This window comes from Mastigoproctus giganteus, chromosome 6 (assembly GCF_048544385.1).
Source record: "Mastigoproctus giganteus isolate SK-2022 chromosome 6, ASM4854438v1, whole genome shotgun sequence".
Classification (NCBI taxonomy): Eukaryota; Metazoa; Arthropoda; class Arachnida; order Uropygi; family Thelyphonidae; genus Mastigoproctus; species Mastigoproctus giganteus.
In genome coordinates this window covers 24,097,678-24,115,733 of record NC_143580.1, presented here as the reverse complement: position 1 = coordinate 24,115,733, position 18,056 = coordinate 24,097,678, and the positions used below count along the sequence as shown (strand labels likewise).

At 36.7% G+C, this 18,056-nt stretch overlaps 1 protein-coding gene across 2 annotated transcripts in view; it reads right to left on the bottom strand.

Moving 5' to 3' along the window:
* LOC150084099 (caskin-1-like) overlaps nt 1-18,056 on the bottom strand; it is a 258,960-nt gene that overhangs the window by 40,075 nt on the left and 200,829 nt on the right. For both annotated transcript variants that reach the window (XM_090375893.1, XM_090375894.1), the window contains 3 exons: nt 17,745-17,855; nt 9,195-9,296; nt 6,372-6,510 (listed from right to left, as the gene is read on the bottom strand). In XM_090375893.1, coding sequence (XP_090232019.1) covers nt 6,372-6,510; nt 9,195-9,296; nt 17,745-17,855 — 352 coding nt within the window. The remainder of the gene's footprint in view (nt 1-6,371; nt 6,511-9,194; nt 9,297-17,744; nt 17,856-18,056) is intronic.

Here is an 18,056-nt window from a genome sequence, read left to right as displayed (position 1 = left end):
TTATTACTTTCCCTTATTAAATTTATCTTACCTCTAAATTAATCTTACTAGTGAAATCTCCATTATAAAACATTATTTGAACTTGTAACAAAAAAATCCTTAAAAAATATCAAAAAACTTCATAGTCTTTATTCAACTTAGTTTGTAAGATTTTGTATCTTACAGAATACTTAAATGGTGTCACAGTTCTCACACATAGGACAGTCATCTGCCCTCAGCAGAAAAGCATGTGTAAGATGACTGTGTTCTATGCGGAGGCAAGCTAGCCGTGGTTAGTACCTACCAAAAGTGGTCCGAGGAGAGGGAACCCATGAATCGTTAGCGAGGTGTTGGACGGCCATGCTCAAAGTGAGCGAAGGCGCTCCCAGATGGCACTTGGCAACAGAAGGGCAACTGTGGCACAACTCACCAGTAATTGGAATGCTGGTGACAGGAGTAATATGTCACAACACACAGTACATCGAACCCTGCTGAAAATGGGGCTCCATAGCCACAGGCTGCTCCGAATGCCCATGCTAACCACGGTTCACTGGCAACAGCACCTATAATGAGCATGAAAGCATCGAAACTGGACCTTGGGTGATTGGAAGAAGGTCGTATGGTCCGATGAATCACGTTTTCTGTTGCACCATGTGGACAGCCGGGTATGTGTGTGTTTACCTGGGGAAGTGATGGCACCTGGATGCACCATGGGACGAAAACAAGCCAGTGGCAGCAATGTGATGCTTTGGGTGATGTTCTGCTGGGATACCCTGGGTCCAGTCATCCATGTGCCAGGCACTCTGACTTCTACCACCTACCTAAACATCATTGCTGACCAGGTACACCCTTTCATGGCAACGGTCTTCCCCTCTGGCAGTGCCATCTTTCAGTAGGATAATGCACCATGCCACACTGCCCGATTGTTCGAGACTGGTTTGTGGAACATGAGGAAGACTTCCGGGTATTGCCCTGGCCTCAAAATTCCCCAGACATCATCTCATTGAGCATCTGCGGTTTGTGTTGGAACAGCAACTCCAATCTGCAGTATCTCAACCAAGGACCTTACAGGAGTTAAAGGATCTGCTGGTTATGTGTTGGTACCAGATACCACAAGACACATTTAGAAATCTTGTAGCGTCCATGCCTCGCCGGGTACGAGCTGTTTTGGCTGCATGTGGAGAACCAACATCATATTAGGTAGGTGGTCACATAATGTTTTGGCTCATTGGTGTATTTACAATGCTTCATAATGAGGTTGCAAACTGATTCTGCTAGTATTACCAATTCAATAATTTTTGCAATTTTCCTGCTTACTCTTTTGTTCAATTTTTAAAATTTAGTTACTCTTTTGCTTACTCTTTTGTTCAAAACATTTAAAATTTAGTTTCTGGAAAAACCTAGTTACACATTTGGTAATATCACCTCCATGTGATAGTGTAGTAACTTTGCCATCATCACTTGTTCAAAAAAAAAAAAAAAAGTTTCATTTTTGTTGGTTTTATGTTGTTTCAGTACCTCAGCTCATATTGTGCTAGTGTATTATGTATGTACAATGGAGTTTACAAACCAATACACATTCCAGAAGACTGAACATCTAAGAATAACTCACATGGAAAAACATTCTCCTTCTACTTATTAACTAATTATGACCCTGATTAAAAAGCCTTTAAGAATTCTTCAATCTCTGCATGAGTCAAACTCAGATCTCTCCAAATGAATAACAAGTAGCAAAGCCACCTTTCTCACACAGTAGATATTCAGAAAAGTTTGGGTTGAGGATATTTTAAAGGGTGTTGTATTAGCCAACCTTAGAGATGCAAGGCTCCTTCCACAAGTTTTTAATCCACGAATACATTAAATTTATAAATTATTTTAACTGCAAAGCTTGCCACTCACATCAGTATAGTGTATTATATCTGCAGAAGTGTGCATTCGTGAGCTGATTTTCATGCTGTGCAGACTGAAAAACCTGCAAATGGAATAACGCAGGGAAAAAGAGCATTCTCTCTCTCTCTCTCTCTCTCTCTCTCTCTCTCTCTCTCTCTCTCTCTCTGAGATCAGTTAACTACAGCCTCAATTAAAGAGGAATTTAGAAAACCCAGAACTCTCCAAACAAGTGGCAGATAGCAATGTATTTTGCAAACTAAACTGACAAGGAGGATTTAATCTCATAAACATGCAAACAAGCCTCTAAACACAATTTACCCACGTACCTCAAACAGGGCATTAAATTAAGGAACTAAATGTGAATTCCAGTCTCTTAGTAAATATCCCTTATGTACTGTTGTTATTTAAATCTTATGTTTGGTTTCCATATTGTATTTTCATGTTTGACATCTTCATATAAACTTTGCCATAAAAACCAATGAATGAACCTTTCCATGTGTATTTAATAAAAATGTTTCAAAAGAATAAATATTTTTACCAAGTTTTTTTTTTTTTTTATTTATGGTAAATATTGGGTTTGGCAAGAATCCTGAAACATCACCTGCTAACAAATTAGTGTAGTACTGAACTTGTATTACATATGAGTTTAATAAAACCCATAAAACCTATTTGTTAAGAATTTTCATGCATCATAATAGTGTTATTTTATTATTATATACATAATAATAAAAATCTAAAATCTAATGTGCCTGATATGTAAAGTCCTGCATACATTATGTTAGGGTAACAATATGGTAACTCCAGCTAATTTCTGCTACAAATTACATTTTACAGTACATATAATCAGCTACATTTAATATAAATACTTAATATAAACATATTGGAGCCAAAGGAATCATCACTATCCATACCATGACGGTGTGGTGTCTCTCAGAATGTACACATTTGCACCCTCTTATCAAGCTCTGTGGTTGAGTCATTTGTGCCCACTCAGTCTGTGAAAACCAGAAAAGTATGTGTACATGCACCCGGTAAAGTATAAATTTTACCATATGCATAGAAACCTTGTGATGTCCTTTCCCAATTTATTACAATTCGTTGTTTTTTTTTTTAACTCCGAAATTATTCAAAGGATTCACCAAAGTAATTTATCAAAAAGTTTAAAAATCAATACATCTCTCAGCAACAAAGTTATGAATATACAAGGTATCCTAAAGTCCTTGTTCACTTTAAAACTGCAATAACTTAGTAGTAGTAGTAGTAGTAGTAGCAGTAGTGGCATTTGATGCAAGAAAGTAAGTGTATGAGCTTATGCAGCATCAGCCAAAAAAAAAAAAATCACACCATTCCCTCCAAATGCCTGTCCAGTTCCTCCTTAAATTTATTCAACCTATCAACTTCCACGACAGATGGAAGTTTGTTCCAGCAATTAACCACCTGCTGGCTAAAGGCAAATTTCCGCACATCTAATTTCTGCACATCTAGTCTTTTCTTAATTTGAATTTATGCCCCCTTAGGTTCATAATCTGAACAAGTGGAAGGATCCCATCAGAATTCAGCGTGCTCAACCCATTCAAGGCCATTAGGTTCTATATGAGATAAAAACAATCTGTAAAATGCATAGGAAAAGTAATTTATTCTAGTTTTTATGAACAAAAATAATTACTTAAGTTACTCTAATTTTGTTTTTTTAATTTTTTCAGATAATCTATCCTACAAGAGATGGCTTCAGTAGAAGAGAAAAGAAACTGTGGCCTCTGGCTATCAGAATTTAAATCCATATAAGTGGTTAGAAGAAAATTTATGACACATTATGTAAAGGAAGCACCACACAGAAATTCAATTTCAAACTGGATAAAGAAATTTAGAGATTGGTTCCATTATAAAAAGTAAACTGTAAAGTCCAGATTAAATGAGGAGCCTGTGGCATTTGCCAAGGAAGCTTCTGAGACAGGCAACTCTAGAACTCAGTGTTCCAAAAGCAACAGTGCACAGAATTCTTAGACTGAAATTGCACAAGTGACCTTACAAGATAGAAGTGCATCAAATGTTGCTATAAGAGGACTATCATGCAACATTAGCCTTCTATCCTGAGTTTAATGAAATAGAAAACAGCATCTTATCCCTTGAAAATCTACCGTTCAGCATTGAAGCAACATTTCATTAGTAGCAAAGTTAAATCTTCATAACTGCCAAATTTGGAGAAACCACAAGAAATCTGGGAACATGAAAGGAATTTCACCTAAAGTCAATGTCCGGTGTGCCCTGGAAAAAACATGCACAATGGGTCCTTTCTTTTTTGCAGAAACAGTGGCTAATGGTAATAATTATCTTGCAAATCTACAGGATTTTTTTTATTCCTGAACTAAGACAATTAAGAATCAAAGCCAATGCAATTTTTCATAAAGTTAGAAGACCTTGCCACTTTGCTTGGAATGTTCAACAATTTTTAAACAAAAGCCTTACCAAACATGTTATGATAGGGGTGGGCCAAATGCTGGACTATCTCACTCACTCATTTTGTCCCCACCGGACATTTTTCTATGAGGGTATGTTAAAAGTCTGGCTTACACCTCAAAATCCTCACTCTTTAACCGACCTTCATACAGGGATCACAAATACAATTAACAAGGTAACTAAAACACAACTGGAGAATATAAGTTTGTGAAATTGCAAAATTTACTACACTTTCTATAAGTAATGATGGAGGTTATGTTGAATCTTGACAATTTTATGATTACCTATCCTGAAAAGTAGAATAAATTACCTTTCCAATGCATTTTACAGATTGTTTCATCATATAGAACCTAAATTATCACCATTTTAAAGTGTACAAGGAGTTTATGGACATTTCTGATTATATTATATATTAAATTAAATAATATACAAGTATAATATTTTATTATGTTATATTTAATTGTACTATATTTAATATTAATTATACTGAATGTTAAAATTCCCACGTGTTGAGACCTCACTGTACCTTCAGGTACAGTGGGACTTTGACTTACGATAACATCGACATCCAATATTCTCAGGAACCGATTTACCTTCCATAAGATCTTTTATTTTAAGGGCTGATGATATTTGCAGGAATCGTTGGCTTTCTGATATAGCTGGAATGATGCATGGGTGGAAATTTTCAGACACGTGGCACAAGGAACATCACTTGTACGATTGTTCTCAACCAATTAAGTGTCTTTATTATTGTTCAACACAACGTTCCTGTATGCTATTCTTTATTTTCTGTTCGATGTGCTTATTCAGTGTGTAAGCAGAGTGTATTTTTGTTAATTATAATTACAGTAATTTAATTGTGGTTATTTTTGAATTTATTAATTAAATAAATTGAAATTAAATAAACATGGCTCCTAAAGCACAAGTTAAGAATAAAATTTCCATTAAAGTGAAGCAGGAGATGATAAAAAAAAAACACAAAGAAGGATGATAAAAAAATTGAAGGAGTAAAAAGACTGCTAGATAATGTGCTAGGCCATGATCCCGACCTTTTTCAATATCAAGGCACAATTTGACTTTGTTCAAGTCATCAACTGGAGGTTGACGAAGAGGATGTGGAAGACCTTATTGATGCTCATGGGTGTGAGCTAACAACAGAGGAACTACAAGAGTTGGAGAAAATTATAGAGAATGACACTGGAGAGGAAGACACTCAAAAAGTGTTGGCTGAAGTGTTTAACTGTCATTTCTTGTTGGGAGTGTTTAAGAGAAGTGGTAATAAACCCTGCAACATTGAAAACACTGAACTCATGATGTGCAAAATGGAAGACACAGTCATTTCTTACTTTAGGAAGCAATAAAAATGTCATCAAAAACAGTTCACTTGGACAGTTTCTTTGCCAGTAGCAACAAAAGACTGAAAAGACACCTGATGTACCTATCCCACTACCACTATGCCCCCATTTATTTCATCAGCCCTGCACGTCAAGTGTAAGGAAATTGCTAATTTATTGTTTTTTGTTTTTTTTAATTTAAGATGCTTTATCACTATTTATTAAATAATCTTTATAAAACGCTCATTTTTTAATGCAAAAATCAAGTATAACATGTAAGATACACCCATTTTATGTGTTATTCAGGTCGCCTATCAAGAGTTTAAAACGAATTACAGGAAATCATGTATTTTTGGTTTCAACTTACAATATTTTCAACAATACAATGGGTTTTGTGGAACAAATTACCATAGGATGTTGGAGCCCCACTGTACTTCAGTTAATTTTTAATAAAATTAATTTTAATTGCTAATTGTTGATTAAAATTCAATATATATAGTCAATTAACATTGTTAACACACACAAAAAAAAATCAGACTGATAAATGGCACTATATATTTGAAAAATGTAATTATATTTTCACAACAATCTGAACTGCACTTTGATGAATCCCAATGAAATTTGTCATTTATATCCAACCTAAACAAGTTCATTATAATGATGAGCTTGTTAGGTTGGATATAAATGTGCACCTATAATATTTCTGTTTACCTAATTTCTGAATTCCTATTTCCTCTAAATCTTCCCACGTAAGGTCTGTTACTCTGTCGATGGTGTCATATCCCTGATGACAGAGTGTCTCGTAATAATCCTCTAGACGGAGAAGATGAAGCCATTCTAGAAGGGTATCCTAGAAAATATGATTAAACCTTTTAGAAATATGACCATAACAAATTAATAGAATGCAACATTCAAAATTAGCACAAAGAAATTGCATGTTAAAAATAATTTTAACAGTACTTGTAACAGATAATACACTGAAAAATCTAATAACAATTAATATGTTTTAAAATAAGTTAATAAGTCAACGTACACATCCGTTAAATCTAAACTCTTTGTGAAGACATTGATTCATATTTATGCTTAATGGGAGTTGAGAAGTACGATAGTATTATCATGTAACAAGTGGTTTTAAGACAACAGTCTTCCTCCTAAGGATTAAAGCAGAATTACCAGTAAGTCATGATAAGAGTTTACAAACTTGACCACAATCAGTCCCAATGTCTAAAATAAAATGGAGACATGCTGTTTGGGGAGATTGGGTTCCCATTAAGAAAATTTGCTTTTTAGAATAATATTGCAGTGGAGAACGTTTTGGCAATGTGAAATTATTCCATGCAAATTTTTGGAATGAATCCTAGGTCCAATAAGAGAATTTAATATGGAATTCAGTCTCCATTTTAATTTCCATATTAGTAGTAACAAATGATGCAAGAAAGCACGCTTATAAAGTATCAGCCTAAACAAAAAAAATTCAACCTGTCCATCCTCTCCAACGATGTCTAGTTTGTCACTGAATTTATTTAAACTACCCATTTCCACAACATATGGAAGTTTGTTCCAACAATCAACCACTCGCTGGCTGAAGGTAAACTTTCCACATGTCTATCCTGCAACAATCCTTCCTCATGTGTACAGCCTGTGCAAAAAGCAGAATGCCATCAGCACTGAGCTTACTCAACACATTTAAAGTCTTAAATACCTCAATAAGACCCCCCCCCACTTGCATCTGCCTAGTCTCCAGATACTACAATTTGCAGAACTCAAGCCTGTCAAAAACAGAACAAAAGGGCAACTATCCTTTTGTTCCCTTTGCCAATCTAACTGCCCTTCTCTGCACCCATCCATCCCTCCCTCCTAAATGAATGGAAAATCCTGCAGAACTGCATGTAGTACTCCCGCCTTATCCCTGCTAGCAAAATTCCTGTATATCACTGACAAAACTCCATGAGCTGTTGGAGTGCACTGATCAGAGAAATTCATATCTAACTGCATAATTACCCCAATCAGTATATTTTTTTAAAGAAATATTTGAATGGGGCACAACATACATCAATGTGTCCACTCTCATAACACCTATCAATCTAGGAAAGAGGTCTGTCACTGTTGCACTGTCATAACTAAAAAAATACGCGTGACTGCTGTAGCCAAGTGGTCAAGCATGAGAGTACGTAAGTACACATGCTTTTGAGTGACTACGGTTGAAGCCTATGTGGTGTTTCTTTTATTCTCACTTATCTTGTCTATGAATGTGTGATCATCCTAGAGCATAAACAGAAAATTTATTTATTTACATACAACCAGTGCGACAAACTTGCAGGAGGTGTAGGGGGCACAAAGACAAATCGAAATCACATAGCATTGCAGGGTCCGAAATGCCTTCGTTGTGCAGTAGAGGAGTTGAACAGAAGGTCACGTGAACAGCGATCCCGCTGGAAGTCAGCATTTGCAAACTGGTTCCTGAGGGAGTAGGATGGACGAGTATTCAAACGGTGAACTGGCCAACATGCACCTCACGTATGGAGCTGCGGACTGTAACGGACGCGCCGTTCTGCGCTTGTACCAGGAACGTTTCCCACACAGGCGTGCTTCTCATCATATGATTTTCGCACGTGTGCACAGAAGGTTACGTGAGACTGGTTGTTTCACGAGAGGTACCATGAATCGAGAGTGAACGATGAGGACACCAGACAATGAGGAGAATGTCCTACGTCTTGCAGAAGGCAATCCGAGTACTCGAGTGATAGGCCAACAATCGGGTATTTCCCAATCCACTGTATGGAGGATACTGTCAACAAACCAAATAAGTTCATACCCTCTGCAACGCATCCAATCATTGGAGCCTGCGGATTATCCACTCCGGAGGACTTTTGCTACTCGGTTTCTTCAACAGAAATGGTTTGCAAATGCTGACTTCCAGCGGGATCGCTGTTCACGCGACCTCCCGTTCAACGTCCTCTACCGCATGACGAAGGCATTTCGGACCCTGCAATGCTATGTGATTCCGATTCGTCTTTGTACCCCCTACACCTCCTGCAAGTTTGTCGCACTGGTAGTAAATCACCCTGTATATCCATTGCATAATTCAAATAACAGATGACGATGCAAGGTAAAATTATTTCTAGCTTTTTTACAAAAAAAATTGAATAGTAACTTTTGTACACTAAGATGTTTGTTGATGTGTCATTTTTTTTTTTTGGTCTGTTGATTGTTAATTGAAGAATTTACAATTTAAAAACAAAATGCTAAAATCATATTACCCTGTGCATAATTTTCATATTTTGATGAGAGCACAAGTACTGGTAAGCAAATTTTTTTACATTACATTATTATTAATTTCTTACTTAATTTTTTTTTAAATTCCCTTCCAAACCCAAATAAGTACTCTTGCATATTATACTACTTCAGAACTAAATTGATATGCTCTGAAGTAATAAATTTTTATTTTTGTAGCCATGAATTACAATGGATATTATAAGAAAGTACATTATACGCATTTAATTAACTTGGCTACATATTTTAAACATTACTTACAGGTTTATAATCAGGAATACCATCGGAGATATTTAATCGGGCAATTTCGGCTTTCAGTTTCCTGCGATGATTTGGTTTGGTGATACCTATGGCAGTCAAATCCTATAATAAAAATCAAACATTAATCCAAAATCAAAAAATAACAGACAGTGAATAAAATTAAAAACCTTAAATTTCAATTAAATTTTTGGTTAAGAGTTGGAGATGGGTGCAACCGCCAAAATGGCAGGAAGGAGAAGAGGAAGAAGGCAGTGATTGACATACCTAACCTGCTATGGTTAGTGTTAGTTAGGGTATTTATCCCCTCCTTGCCGCCGTTTTAAAATCGGAAACTCGTTTTCCTATTTTAAAACAGTGGGAAGGGTTGGATAAACACCCTATGATTGAGGCAGTAAGTAATAAGTAAATTTCGGCCAAAAGTTTTAAAATTAGAAAGGTCCACATACAATTTAAAAATTTGTTATTACATCAACCTTATAACTGCAAAAAAACGTAAAGAGGAAACTTTTTAATAATATTTATCAATGATAAGACAAATCTAAGGCTCATAAAATGCCCTCTAGAAAGTATTTTTAAGTTTAGTTCACATTGAAATAATTTTTTTAATTATATATATATACAAAATGTTCAACTGTATCAAGTTCATTTTAATGATTTGCCAAAATCTTATTTACTAATCAGCTGTTTTTTAATAAAGGGCATTAATCAATTTTAAACCAAAAAATTAATTTGAATAATTGTTAACAATAATAAAAACAAATTTTCTCACCAAATGTTGGGTAGCTGTTTCGTGTGTATTGGGCCCCAATTGGATTAAATGTAAAATTACGCATTTCCTGTTTGCGGAGGAAATGTGTAATTTCCATGGCAACAAAAATAAAAGCAATTGTGCTAAATGACGAAATTATAATGAGTATAATTATGCGAGAGAGAAAAAATTCTTGATTATTTTATTCGATGAGCATTTTGGAACTCATCTAAAGTACTGGGAGCAACGCGTAGATATCTAACTTCGCAATTGTGGTGGCCTACTTAATTCATACTTGCACTAAGTACCGGATATATGGCACTGCGTTAGGCGAAAATCGCGATCTCATGGTATGGTTACTAACAGGATGATTGCGATGAGTCATTATTTTTAATTGATAATACACGACAACGCAAAATTCCACTTTCAACTGCGTTAAATAAGCGATAATGGCCGCTCAGAGGCTGCCATAAAAAAACTATGCAACAGCGCAGCATACTGCGCAAGTATGTGCAACCCTAATGACACCTACCGTTGCATTAGCAATTATAATTCAAGTTTTCCAGAGTTTTTTTTTTTCTTTTCAAGGTGGAGAAAATTAGTTTATTAAATCTTGGAAGAAATAATGACTGACTTTCCTCCTAAAAAAAAAAGTAAAAATTACGAAAATCAAAAAACAGAGAAATATGTTTAGAATTATAATGATCGCGATAAAAATAGCGACTTCGTTTTAAAAAGCACAAAATTACTTGAAACTAGTCATTTATATTTATTCACCACAAAACAGATTCACATTTACACGAGCGAAAATCTTCAAATTTAGTTTGGCGTTTAGAAAATAAGAGCATTTACGTAATCGATATTTAAGTAATAACGATTTGCTAATCGCGAATGTGCTTGAAAGATAATTTTTATGCAATTCGCCATTTAAGATACACCAGCCAAAACCACTGGCTAGAAAAACATACGTCAGAAAGCACCAAACGTGATTTAGGTGTTGATATTTGTTTATATTACAAAATTATTTCATTTTCCTGTTTCCAAAGATCTCCATACGGCCACAACTCGCAGCTACTCCAACTGTGCTTATCTTGTGATGCCAGGCAGCTGTAGAAGGTCATTCATGAAACCTAATACTCCTAGTGCGGAAAAGTCTTCATCTGCGGTAACCCTACCCAAGCGCTGTCAGCACCGAGTCGGGAGGTTAAGGTCCAAAGAAAGATGAAAGGGACTGGTGCGTTGGTGCTGAACTATTAGGGACGATAATCAACTGGAGAGAAAAAAGAAATAAACGCTACTTACTCGAATGAGAAGCGAAGTCCCAAACAAAGGTGATGCAGCAGAACTGAAGGACACGAATGTCGTTATTTGATTTCCAAATAATTTACGTGCTCCTTATAATTCACGTTTTACTGTTTAAAAAAAAGGAACGTGCTACTATGAGAATGAGTCAGCAAATAATGCAGTTTCATTCTTCACGGACATAGGATGTCTAGAATAAGCACCTACAACTACGGACCCTAGCCTGTAAATGGTCTTCCATCAATTCAAACAAGCAAACTCCTCTTTGCTATCCTTACCCATAACATTAATTCTCGCACTCTTATACCTTGAAATGCAAGCCTGGTCCTGACCATGAATGTCAGAATCCCTCTTCCAGGAGACACCATTCTAGACGTGTAATTTGATTTTTATTTATTAGAGCTAACAGAACCGATAAGCTGCATGCAAGTAGATATAAGTGTATTACGTCTGTAGAATCGCGTGTTTGCCGAAACTACGAGGGCCACTGCTAAAGTAAGGTACACAAGGACACTAGCACAGCATTTATTAATACATAGATCCAATTGCTTGCACATACATATGCACACCCTAACATTACTTTTTCTATGTAATCGCCATTCCTACTTATGGACTAGTCCAAACGGAAAACCTGCGCCATCTTCCCTCGTCTTCTTCGATGGTTACTTTCCCTATTTTAATTCAATGTGTTGCGGTAACGGGTTGCATTGATTGTGTCATCCCTTGGAAGAAAGCTCACCAACAGGACATCTTGTGCATCCCAGATCCCATATCTTTTTCGGATTGGAATGGGAAACCACGCAGAAACTTTTTTCCTCCTTGCACAATGCTCCCCAACACAGCAAAACTCCTGATGAATTGGAATCTTTGACCCAATTCACCAGGAGTTGACCTTTGCATGTAGAAAATAAATCAAACTTCTCACCCCGTATCTTTGTCCAACTCTACAGTCTCGCTATCATTTTGGTATGGATGTCACGTGAGCATACACAGACCTAGCATACCCTCTTTGTTATTCAAAGAAGTATCCCCTCAACAAATATCGGTAAAACGCGTCCAACTCGCAAACATTTAATGTAAATTTTATTTGTAAACAAAGCACGTGCTAACAAGCACCAATATTTTAACATGGTCTTGACAGCCTTCAAACAGCCCTAAAGATATTTTTTACAAACAAATTAAAGGAAATTTTTTTATCTTCAAATATAAATACATTTCATATAGAATCTACTTTATAACAGCAATTTATTAGTTTATTGGAAAAAAAACATTTCTAACTAATTTTTAATGTTCCAAATTTAATTTTATATGTCCTTTATATTGAGCTCTACGCGTCTGCTTACTATTCTCACGGCCGATAGGACCAGAGGAGTTTAAGGTAGAAAATATTGGAACATTACCGTATTTAGCAGTCACGTAGACTCGTGACAACTCTTCACCCAAACGCGTTGTTAATACGCAGTCTCCTAATGTGTAAATAATGGTGGCCAATTCAAGTTATTCGATTAATCTCAAAAAGTGGTCAGGGAGAAGTCGTCAATTTAACAACGCTTTCTCCAAAACATTGGTAAGAGTTAGAATCATTCAAATCACATCAATCCATTCCACACGTGAATGAACCAACAATCAAACTAAGCCAATTTTTTTTCCTTTCTTTTTTAATCACAATCTTCAAACGTTGCGAGGCTTTATCACTTCGACTTCCTCATCAGAAAGGCTTGTACCGATTTATTCGTCATTCAAAGAACGAAAACTATCTCCGCCTCGCAAATTTTCATCAAAGCGTTACGAGAGAGAGAGAGAGAGAGAGAGAGAGAGAGAGAGAGAGAGAGAGAGAGAGAGAGAGAGAGAATCAATCGAAAGGCGAAAACACACTACCAGAAAGACAGACGAATTTAGTTTCAAAAGTAGTGATACGATCAATAGAAAAACACCAAGTGCGGCGCACTTAGTAAATCAAGAGAAAAAGGGTAAGATGAATACCATTCTGAGACAGAAAGATAGAGAGAAAAAGAAAAAAAGACATTTCTCTAGGAAAGATAAAAAATCTGAAAGGCACATTTATCCGTCACATCCTATTTACAGAAGAGATAGGAGTCAAATTGGATATTCGTGCTATCGAGAGAAAGGACAAGGAAATGTCATTGCCCTCAAGAGTGCGCACTGGAGACAGTCAAGCGATGAAAGGCTACGCATCTCCACTGTCGTTCGAAGATGGTCAAGAATGCATAACCGATACACGACTGGATGGAAAAGGGATTGTACACTGAGGAAAACTGCGTCCCCACCACAGAAGAACTTCAAAGAGCCAACAGCAGACTACGAGGCAAATAGGCACAATAAAAAGGGATACCCAGATGCAAATATTCCATGTTCATTCGATGGAAAATGGATCACACAATGAAGGATAATCGCTTCCCCATCTCAGATGAGATTTTTAAAGAGCCAACAGCAGCTATAAGGCAAACAGGCATAATAAAAAGGGGTTCCTAGATTCAAATAGTCCTGTTAATTAGATGAAAGGGACCATACAACGTGGGAAAACTCGAAATGGGATTTCCCCAACTTAAATGAAACTTTAAACATTGACAGCATACTCCAAGGCAAATAGACGAAATAAAAAAAAGGGGTACCCAGATGAAAATATTCCGTGTCCCTTCGACGGAAAAGGGACAGTATACAATAAAATAAAATGCTTCTCTTCTGAGATGAAACTTCAAAGGACCAACAGCGGAACTATAAAGCAAACAGGCACAATAAAAAAAAATTTAAAAAACCGGAGTACCCAGATGCAAATATTCCATGTCGCTTCGATGGAAAAGGGATCACACAATGAAAGAAAATGGCTTCCCCATCTCAGATGAGATTTTTAAAGAGCCAACAGCAGACTATAAGGCAAACGGTCGATATAAAAAAAAAATCAGAGTACCCAGAAACAAATATTCCGTGTTGCCTTGATTCCTAGCTTTCCATTTTATTTCAATTTATTTTTAATTATATACGAAACTTATTACAGAATATATCTCGGGGATGTTTTCTTTGGAATAAACCAATTATTCTGGCCAAGAAGAAGAACATGTGCCAATTGTTAATGTGCGCACATCTGTAAAGAGCATCCTCGACCTCATCCATAATGGCAAGTGGGCGTTCGGGATGCCGCGTGGACACATTTTCTCACCGTCTAGACACCGCTTTCACATCCTCTTTGGCAAAACTGAAGACAAGTTTTTGCGACAATTTGTCTATGCCCGTTCACTGCCTTCTCCAGTCAACGCAGTTCTGTGGTGCCCTCTAGTGGCAACTTAACGGCCTTGAAGAGGCTAACAATACACCAGGCGTGCTGAAACACTTTTCAATACTGCAGGATGGCAACATATGGCCCCTCAGTTGCAACAGCGGTTCTAAGCAACGCAGCTCCGATTGACTCCATAAAATTGTGTACCATTTTTTATAAACTGCAGCGCCACCTAACAGAAATTAAAAGTAGTCAAAAAAAAAAAATCACAAATAGTCTTCAGTTAAAGATTACTGGACGCAAGAAGGGTACGCTAAGGCCCATTTAAAGGTTCCGTTTCTTTTAAAATTATCAGTTACAGCGCCCTCTTTGGACGGTATTTGAATTTTTATCCAACTTAACAATTTGTTTAAAAAAATTCGAAATACCGTATTTACTCAAATAATTGTCGTCCTTTTGTCTTATTTTATTTATTTATTTTTTTTGCTGTATTTTAATTTTTAATACCCCCAGACGGTTCCTAGCAACAGTTTTGACCTCCCCTCCCACCATTCGACAGTTACCTAACCCCTCCTTTCGTATCGTAATTTGTGAACCTTCCATTAAGAAGTAAGATATAAATAAAATCATTGAACTGTTTTTTAATGAAGGAAACAAATTTGATTTAAAGTTCGGCTGTAGCAAGCTTGTAGCGCCCTCTGTTAGCAATCACCGTATGAAAAATCAAATTTGATATCCAGCGGCGTGAACAGAAAATGGCCCGATGGGAAAACAGTTTTCTGCGTCCAAAATGGAAGCATGTATCACCACGTAATAATCAGCCGAAACGTGCGACAAGCCAAACACATCATTTTTCATCAGATATGGGTTCAGTTGAACAGAAAATCAATGAAGGGTTATTCCAAGGAATGACAAGCTAAAGGGGTATTACGGACGCTTACGGCTCCGTACCACTGATTTCTTATTGTTCAACGCAAGCCAGAGGCGAGTTGAAACCTAAGAATTAAGAGCAGAAACGGCGCAATTTTTTTTTTTCTTTCTTTCTTTAACTAAGGAGCTCTTTTGGAAAGACAAATCCCGCCAAACATTACGTGATTAACCATTAATAATAAAGCGCACGATATCCGCACGTCTTAATTACGACTACCGTCTTTGTTCCAGCAACGCCGATTAACGCCCTTGGCTTTCGTGAGTTGGGTCCGTTAAAACAGTTTTATGACAAATAATGAACAAAAACAACTCGGTTTAAATTACATTCAATTACAGTCTTCATTGTTTCGATGGGCAAGTGAGACGAACAAACGTATCATTGTTTAAAAAAAACCAAAAGTAAGAAAACGGAATCGGCTGCACGGTTTACATAGCAACGATCAGAAAATGACAGATTTCAAAACTTTGCAACTTGTCAATTTCGAAGTTAACACGTGAAATCAACAAACGTATCATTGTTTAAAAACACACACACAAAACAGGATTGGCTGCTCGGTTTCCATAGCAACGATAAGAAAATGACAGCTTTCAAAACTTGCTGAACTTGTCAATTTCGAAGTCAATTTTGTGATATGAACAAACGTATCGTCGTTTCAAAAAAAAAAACAAAAAAAAAAAACCAAAAGAACAAAACGGGATCGGCTGCTCAGTTTCCATAGCAACGATCAGAAAACGATAGATTTCAAAACTTTTCGAACTAGTCAATTTTGATGTTGACACAAGTTAACACGTGAGAAAAACAAACGTATCATTATTTTAAAAAACCAAAAGAACAAAACGGGAACGGCTGCTCGGTTTCCATAACAACCATCAAAAAACGGCAGATTTCGAAACTTTCTCAACTTGTCAATTTCGAAGTTAACACGACAAAGGACATTTTTCTTCTTCCTACGCTGGGATAATTTGGGAGGTTTTTAAATATTCGTAAATAGGGAACGTTGGAAACTTTGTCTTAAGCATCATCTTCCCCCCCCTCTACCTTTAGAGATTTGGGGGCAAGGAAAGGGGAGATGAAATTAACCATCCGTGTTTACAGCTGCGGCTTACAGTATTTGATGTTCGTAGAAAGATAGCAGGTTTGTCGGCCGATAAACTCCCCTAATGAGCGCTTTTAATCGGTTCCTTTACGACAACCGAGGACCGTAAAGATACCTATCACGGACGATGTATTTCCGTCTCCGAGCTGCGTTTTAACGTTTAATACGAGACTGACAACACGCTGCAAAGAAAATAGAGGAACGCGTAATCCTGGACATCGGGCTTTATGACAGCAACGAGATTTCATAATCAAATCCAGGGGCTGAAAATAGTTTGAAAAAGTGTGAATCGTTTCAAACTCCATTTAAGATAAAGCTTTATTTTCCTGAATATATTTCCCCTGAACAGACGCTTCTGGAAATCCGATTGGAAAAGAAGAGTTCGTTGTTTATCCACAAGCCAAAAAGTAGCGGCCACTTGGGTGTTGCTATGACAACGGTGTTTCCAATACGAAAGTGTGTCACTTTGTTTATGTTTTCTTCTCTCTCTCTCTCTCTCTCTCTCTCTCTCTCTCTCTAAGCTGTGAAGTGGTTCAACAAACGTGATAAAGAACAGATGCCCAATTGAAGTTAGATTTCAGCTTTAAAAGAAAAAAAACAATTCAACAATGAAGATTCTGGTAGTCATGACAATCCATTGTGGCTTGAGAAAAAGTTGTATTTTGCACCCTTAGGTGCTCACAAAATACAATAGGCGTGGGATTGTTATGACAACCGGAATCTTCATTGTTGATTTCTTTTAAGGCTGAAATCAACCAGCAAAATTGAACAATGAAGATTTTGGTTGTCATAACAATCCAACGCCTATAAATTTTGCTGGTTGATTTCAGCCTTAAAAGAAATCAACAATGAAGATTCCGGTTGCCATGACAACCAGAATCTTCATTGTTGGATTTTGCTGGTTGATTTCAGCCTTAAAAAAAAAAAAGAAATCAACAATAAAGATTCTGGTTGTCATGACGATGCCATGTGGCTAGAGGAAAAGTTGTTCTTTTCACTGTCACGTTTTCGCGAAATACAATAAGCGTGGGGTTGTCAGGACAACTAGAATCTTTATTGTTGAATTTTGCTGGTTGGATTGTTCGACTGTTTGCTAACAGATAGCGCTAATCATATCCTGCTAATTTATTTATTCCAAAATACAATTCTGCTTTTTTTTTTTAATTCAAGACTTACCAAATCTTTTAATGGTGGTGGCAAAAATTGAGACGTACGGTATTTGATAGTGGCAATCTTACCTCTGGGGTCATCCGAGAAATGGTTGGCATGTCGTAACCGGCTTGTAGGAACATTGGGATGTATTCTTCGAATCGGAGACTGGACAACCAAGCAGCTAGGATCTCGCCGTCCTACAAGAAAGGGATCGTTACAATTTCAACAAAAAAAAAAAAAAAAACAATGAAACAAAACAACATTGATTGGCTACTGGTTAATAAGAAACTTTATTATCGTGTTTACGATTTCACACATCGGCTGGCTTCGTGAAAACAAATAATCGGAAAAGATGGCGCAGAAACGAAACCGTTTACGGGTGGAAGATTCTCCATCCT